General features: G+C 48.2%; 1 protein-coding gene across 1 annotated transcript; it reads right to left on the bottom strand.

Moving 5' to 3' along the window:
- Positions 1–5,755: 5,755 nt before the first annotated feature.
- LOC109779531 (uncharacterized) lies at positions 5,756–7,303 on the bottom strand. The gene is made up of 2 exons (XM_020338151.3): positions 6,915–7,303; positions 5,756–6,821 (listed from the first exon to the last, which is right to left on the bottom strand). The coding sequence occupies exons 1-2, from the start codon at positions 7,301–7,303 to the stop codon at positions 5,756–5,758; spliced, it is 1,455 nt and encodes a 484-aa protein (XP_020193740.3).
- Positions 7,304–7,705: the final 402 nt, after the last annotated feature.

Here is a 7,705-nt window from a genome sequence, read left to right as displayed (position 1 = left end):
AGACTTGCGGTGAAGCCTGTATTTACAAGAAAGTGAGTGGGAGCACTACAGCATTTCCGATAAGTATATGTGAATGACATATTGTTGATCGGAAATAATGTAGAATTATTCTGCAAAGCATAAAGGAGTGTTTGAAAGGAGTTTTTCAAAGAAAGACCTCGGTGAAGCTGCTTACATATTTAGCATCAAGATCTATAGAGATAGATCAAGACGCTTGATAAGTTTTTTCAATGAGTGCATACCTTAACAAGATTTTGAAATGGTTCAAAATGGAACAGTCAAAGAAAGAGTTTCTTGCCTGTGTTACAAGGTGTGAAATTGAGTAAGACTCAAAGCCTGACCACGGCAGAAGATAGAAAGAGAATGAAAGTCATTCCCTATGCCTCGGCCATAGATTCTATAAAGTATGCCATGCTGTGTACCAGATCTATTGTACACCCTACACTAATTTTGGCAAGGGAGTACAATAGTGATCTAGGAGTAGATCACTGGACAGCGGTCAAAATTATCCTTACTGGAATAAGGATATGTTTCTCGATTATGGAAGTGACAAAAGGCTCGTCGTAAAAGGTTACGTCGATGCAAATTTTGACACTAATCTAGATGACTCTAAGTCTCGGTCTAGATACATATTGAAAGTGGGAGCAATTAGCTAGAGTAGCTCCATGCAGAGCATTGTAGACATAGAAATTTGCAAAATACTTACAGATCTGAATGTGACAGACCCGTTGACTAAAATTATCTCACAAGCAAAACATGATCACACCTTAGTACTCTTTGGGTCTTAATCACATAGCGATGTGAACTAGATTAATGACTCTAGTAAACCCTTTGGGTGATGGTCACATAACGATGTGAACTATGGGTGTTAATCACATGGTGATGTGAACTATTCATGTTAAATCACATGGCGATGTGAACTAGATTATTGACTCTAGTGCAAGTGGGAGACTGAAGGAAATATGCCCTAGAGGCAATAATAAAGTTATTATTTATTTCCTTATATCATGATAAATGTTTATTATTCATGCTAGAATTGTATTAACCGGAAACATAATACATGTGTGAATACATAGACAAACAGAGTGTCACTAGTATGCCTCTACTTGACTAGCTCATTAATCAAAGATGGTTATGTTTCCTAGCCATAGACATGAGTTGTCATTTGATTAACGGGATCACCTCATTAGGAGAATGACGTGATTGACTTGACCCATTCCGTTAGCTTAGCACTCGATCGTTTAGTATGTTGCTATTGCTTTCTTCATGACTTATACATGTTCCTATGACTATGAGATTATGCAACTCCCGTTTACCGGAGGAACACTTTGTGTGCTACCAAACGTCACAACGTAAATGGGTGATTATAAAGGTACTCTACAGGTGTCTCCAAAGGTACTTGTTGGGTTGGCGTATTTCGAGATTAGGATTTGTCACTCCAATTGTCGGAGAGGTATCTCTGGGCCCACTCGGTAATGCACATCACTATAAGCCTTGCAAACATTGTGACTAATGAGTTAGTTGCGGGATGATGTATTACGGAACGAGTAAAGAGACTTGCCGATAACGAGATTGAACTAGGTATCGAGATACCGACGATCAAATCTCGGGCAAGTAACATACCAGTGACAAAGGGAACAACGTATGTTGTTATGCGGTCTGACCGATAAAGATCTTCGTAGAATATGTGGGAGCCAATATGGGCATCCAGGTCCCGCTATTGGTTATTGACCGGAGACGTGTCTCGGTCATGTCTACATAGTTCTCGAACCCGTAGGGTCCGCACGCTTAACGTTACGATGACAGTTTTATTGAGTTTTGATGTACCGAAGGAGTTCGGAGTCCCGGATGAGATCGGGGACATGACGAGGAGTCTCGAAATGGCCGAGACGTAAAGATCGATATATTGGACGACTATATTCGGACTTCGGAAAGGTTCCGAGTGATTCGGTTATTTTTCGGAGTACCGGAGAGTTACGGGAATTCGTATTGGGCCTTAATGGGCCATACGGGAAAGGAGAGAAAGGCCCCAAAGGGTGGTCGCACCCCTCCCCTTGTACTAGTCCGAATTGGACTAGGGAGGGGGGGCGCCCCCTTCCTTCTTTCTCCTTCTCCCTTCCCTTCTCCTATTCCAACAAGGAAAGGAGGAGTCCTACTCTCGGTGGGAGTAGGACTCCCCCCTTGGCGCGCCCTCCTCCTTGGCCGGCGGCCTCCCCATTGCTCCTTTATATACGGGGGCAGGGGGCACCCCAGAGACACAACAATTGATCTATTGATCTCTTAGCCGTGTGCGGTGCCCCCCTCCACCATATTACACCTCGATAATATCGTAGCGGTGCTTAGGCGAAGCCCTGCGTCGGTAGAACATCAACATTGTCACCACGCCGTCGTGCTGACGAAACTCTCCCTCAACACTCGGCTGGATCGGAGTTCGAGGGACGTCATCGAGCTGAACGTGTGTTGAACTCGGAGGTGCCGTGCGTTCGGTACTTGATCGGTCGGATCGTGAAGACGTACGACTACATCAACAGCGTTGTGTTAAACGCTTCCGCTTTCGGTCTACGAGGGTACGTGGACAACACTCTCCCCTCTCGTTGCTATGCATCACCATGATCTTGCGTGTGCGTAGGATTTTTTTTTGAAATTACTACGTTCCCCAACAGTGGGGCCCACAGGGGTCTCCTCCACCGACTATCACCTCTATAAATACCCAAATATTCCAGAAACCCTAGGGGAGTCGATGACAAATTGTTTTAGCTGCCGCAAGTTCCAGAGCCACGAGATCCAATCTAGAGCCATTTTCCGACACTCCGCCGGAGGGGAACACGATCACGGAGGGGTTCATCATCCTCATTAGTGCCTCTCCGATGATGCGTGAGTAGTTCACCTCAGACCTACGGGTCCGTAGGCAGTAGCTAGTGAAGGAAATATGCCCTAGAGGCAATAATAAAGTTGTTATTTTGTATTTCCTTATTCATGATAAAGGTTTATTATTCATGCTATAATTGTATTGATCGGAAACTTAAATACATGTGTGAATACATAAACAAATACCGTGTCCCTAGTAAGCCTCTACTAGACTAGCTCGTTGATCAAAGATGGTTACGGTTTCCTAACCACAGACATGTGTTGTCATTTGATAACGTGATCACATCATTAGGAAAATGATGTGATGGACAAGACCCATCCGTTAGCTTAGCATATTGATCGTTTAGTTTATTGCTATTGCTTTCTTCATGTCAAATACATATTCCACCGACTATGAGATTATGGAACTCCCGGATACCAGAGGAATACCTTGTGTGCTATCAAACGTCACAACGTAACTGGGTGATCATAAAGATGCTCTACAGGTATCTTCGAAGGTGTTTATTGAGTTGGCATAGATCAATAATAGGATTTGTCACTCCGAGTATCAGAGAGGTATCTCTGTGCCCTCTCGGTAATACACATCATAAGAAGCCTTGCAAGCAAAGTGAGTAATGAGTTAGTTGCAGGATGATGTATTATGGAACGAGTAAAGAGACTTGCCGGTAACGAGATTGAACTAGGTATGAAGATACCGACGATCGAATCTCGGGCAAGTAACATACCGACAGACAAAGAGAATTACGTATGTTGTCATAAGGTTCGACCGATAAAGATCTTCGTAGAATATGTAGGAACCCATATGGGCATCCAGGTCCCGCTATTTGTTATTGACCAGAGAAGCGTCTCTATCATGTCTACATAGTTCTCGAACCAGTAGGGTCTGCACGCTTAACGTTCGTTGACGATATATTATTATATGAGTTATGTATGTTGGTGACCGAATGTTGTTCGGAGTCCCGGATGAGATCACAGACATGACGAGGAGCTCCGGAATGTTCTGGAGGTAAAGATTGATATATGGGATAATAGTGTTTGGTCTCCGGAAGGGTTCTGAAATTCACCGGAAGGGGTTTCAGATGTTTCCCGAAATGTTTGGGCACGAGAACAATTTATTTTGGCCAAGGGGTAAAGCCCACGAGGGTTTTGGAAAGTGCAAAAGGAAGTTTTGCGAAGGCCAGGGGCCAGACGCCAGGAACCCTGGCGTCTGGGGGCTAGACACCAGGAACCCTGGCGTCTGGGCCTGGAGTCCGACAAGGACTCTTGCCTTCCGGGCAAAACCGACTTTGAGGAGGCTTTTACTCCAAGTTTCGACCCCAAGGCTCAACATATAAATAGAGGGGCAGGGCTAGCACCCAAGACACATCAAGATTCACCAAGCTGTGTGCCGGCAACCCCGTCCCTCTAGTTTATCCTCCGTCTAATTTATGTAGTGCTTGGCGAAGCCCTGCGAAAATTGTTCTTCATCACTAACCGACACCAGGCCATCGTGCTTCCGGAACTCATCTATTACTTCGCCCCTCTTGCTGGATCGAGAAGGCGAGGATGTCATTGAGCTGAACGTATGCTGAACGCGGAGGTGCCGTACGTTCGGTACTTAATCGGGACGGATCGTGAAGGTGTACGGCTACATCAACCGCGTTCATAAACGCTTTCGCTTAGCAATCTTCAAGGGTATGAAGATGCTCTCCCCTCTCGCAGCTATGCATCTTCATGGATAGATCTTGCGTGTGTGTAGATATTTTTTTTCATGCAACATTTCCCAACAGCTAGATGGCTTCTTCTCTCTTTGTTCTTCAATACAAAGTCTCTTGAAGATCTACTTGATGTAATGACTTTGTGCGGTGTGTTTGTTGGGATCCGATGAATTATGAGTTTATAATCAGATTTGTTTTGCCTTAATCCATACTTGATTATTATAGCCTCGTATTTTTTTCCGATATTTGTGTTTTGTTAGGCCAACTTGATCTATTTATCTTGCAATGGGAAGAGGTGCTTCGTGATGGGTTCATAACTGAGGAAAATACTTACCGTCGTCATGCTGCATGGTTGCGTGATTGCCCTACTGGTTTGATAATCTTGATTTCATAACTGAGAGAAATACTCACCGTCGCCTGCATCATCCCTTTTTCTTTAAGGAAATACGGACGCAGTCTCAAGTCACGTCATGTCTCATCGTCATTTTTCCATGATCCCTGTAGGTACATGCAACGTGCGACCATCGCCGCACTGGACAACCACCCTATGTGTCAAACAATCATCCGTAGTAGAATACTATCGAAAGTAACCACTGGATCTGATCTGAAGAGAAGAGAGGAACCCCACACAGACCCACCGCAATCTGGAGCGAGGCCGCCGCTGCAAGTCAGAATGGTCAACAAATGGCCCAACACCGACCGGAACACGCCACCGCTGACTGTCACCTCACGAGAAGGAGCCGCCACCGTCACGCGGGAAAGACATGCCACTACACCAACACAGCCGGAGACACCACAGAGAGCGCGCCTACTGATGCCCACGCCGCCACGTGAGGAGCAACCTTGTTGCCGCCCCGCACTGACAGATCTGGCCGTGGGAGGTCCATTTTCGCTGCTGAGGCCGACAACCGCTGTCTACCGTGCTGCCCAAGTAGGCACCACATCACGACTATCACTGCAAGCTCCTGGGGCCGCCACCAACGTCGCACTGTTCGTGGCTGCCGCGCCGCCACAACAGATGTCGCGCGAGGGAGTAGCCCTCTTGTCACCGTCGACCGAGCGTGCTTTGCTAGCCGGCGTCCTCCGGCGACAACGGGAGGGACGAGGAGAGGCGGTGACGGCAATAGGAGTAGCTAGCATCACAAAACAATGTGTAGGAAGTTTACTGTCATCTATAACCAAGACTGACATTAGATATTTTCCTCGCTGGTTATTACAAACTCAAAATCGAAGCAATTTTGACCAGTGTAGAGGCCATCGTTCATATCATGAGTAACTTGATGTCCATCCAACAGTGTGTCCCTCTGCTTGTAGGAGAAGGGAACGTCACAGGACGCCCTTGTTGCCACCATGGACACTGTTACCCTAGTCTTTGAGGGCACGGTGACTTGGTAGTCGACATCCTTGGTTGTTTCTTTCTCCATGGATGATCCCCAGCTGTACGGTCCACTAAACTCGTCTGTAACCTCCACATTCCCACCGGCGGTGATCCGCGGAACGCCAGCATGGATCTTCGCCCTGACACCAAGGTTCACCGTAACACTTGAACCCCAGGTCCTTTTCTCCGTGTCTCTACACTCTAGCTTGAGTTGAGCCGTGTCGCCCGAGGCAGCGTCGTTGAGAGCAGAGGCAGCCGCCATGCCGACGACGCTGGTCTTCCCGTGGACTCTAGGCCGCGAGAGGTCGAAGACGACGTCGTAAATCTCACGGGAAGCAACGGCTTCTTCCAGCCGTAATCTTGCCTCCGCCGTGATGGTTGGGGCCCCGGCGTTGAGGCAGCTCTTCTTGCCTTCGGTGGTCAGCCTGTTGCAGTACCAGTTGTTGCCGAGGCTCTGGAGCGCCACGAAGCTGCCGAAACTGACTGCCCGGAACAGCGTGTCCACGTCGACGTCGTCGCCGCTTGTGGCGCCGTCGGGGGAGTCGCAGAAGATCCAGTTGGGGCTGCGCCGCCAGAATCTGCCGAAGTGATTCGACCATATACGGCACGTTCCGTCCTGGTTGCTGTGGACGCGGTTGACCAAGGTTTGATCCACGTCCCGTGCTGAGAACTGCAGGTATTCATGGCGCTCGATGATCCGCGGGCAGAGGTACATGCCGTTGTCACCTTTGAAAGCAAGGTATCTAGGCAAGACCACCTGCTGCGACAGATCGTGGACGATGTAGCCACCGCCCAAATCTTCATCTCCTTTCTGCAAGGAGAAATGGAGATTCTCCTTGGACACGCACGCGTACATCTGGAGCTGAGCATGTACAAACCTGTTTTCAGAATATATATACAAGAGTCACAATTAAGTTGGACCTTCTTACAAAACATGAGGAAAATGAACCTTGGGCCAATAAGAAACGCACCTGATATAGCCGGAGCTACGGTCGCTGGGCGTGGTCTTAAACAGCGTGCACGTCGTTTTGGACAAGTCTTCCTCCGCTTCGTCGGCGGCTCCGACGATCCAGCCGCCATCGTCGTCGCCGTCGTGCAGTTGCTTCGCCGCCCAGTACTTGTTGTCGTAGCAGCACCTGACGTGCAGGAGCCCGGGGTGCGCCTTGGACGGCTCCATGAAGAACCTCGTGTGAGGGCTGGTGACGTCCTCGCCGTCTAGCTGGAACAACCCATCGGCGGCAGCCCCCTTGCCTTGGCGCGCGTAGCACAAGTACTTGCCGCTGGGTTCTGATGATTGGAAAGCAACGCACCTGGGCGGCCTTGGACCTGAAGCTGGAGGCGCCTCGCTCATCGTCTCCATCGGATCCACTGCTCTGGCAACAGGAACGCATCCGCCCATGACTATGGGAGAAAGGTTTCAGAATTAATATGCAGGGTTTGATGAAGAATTGTAAGCTTGGATGGCGAAGAGCTGTAGGCTGTGAAGAAGAAGTAGCAGTAGTTGGAATTTGGATCTGGATTACGTACTCCGGAGCATAACCTGCCGGAGGAAAAAGAAGAGGCATGTAGCTCGATTTTATTCTGTGTGCATCCGTTCTATCGTTGACCAGCCCTTTTCGTGGTCTTGGTCTTTGATCCTTTTTCTCACAGTTGGCGAAAATGCTACACACAAGGCGTTTCACATGGGATTAGGGCATCTCTAACGCCGACCCACAAACCTCCCACAATGATTTGGACCGTCGAAGCATTTCAACGCGGACCT

Source organism: Aegilops tauschii, chromosome 5 (genome assembly GCF_002575655.3).
Source record: "Aegilops tauschii subsp. strangulata cultivar AL8/78 chromosome 5, Aet v6.0, whole genome shotgun sequence".
NCBI classification, from domain to species: Eukaryota; Viridiplantae; Streptophyta; class Magnoliopsida; order Poales; family Poaceae; genus Aegilops; species Aegilops tauschii.
This window is presented reverse-complemented; position numbering and strand designations above follow the sequence as displayed.

Bases quoted from the DNA above. Each gene is read 5' to 3' on its own strand.
- LOC109779531 (XM_020338151.3), bottom strand. From the start codon at position 7,303: ATGGAGACGATGAGCGAGGCGCCTCCAGCTTCAGGTCCAAGGCCGCCC. The intron at 6,822-6,914 runs GTGCGTTTCTTA...TTCTGAAAACAG, and splicing joins CGTAGCTCCGGCTATATCAG to GTTTGTACATGCTCAGCTCC.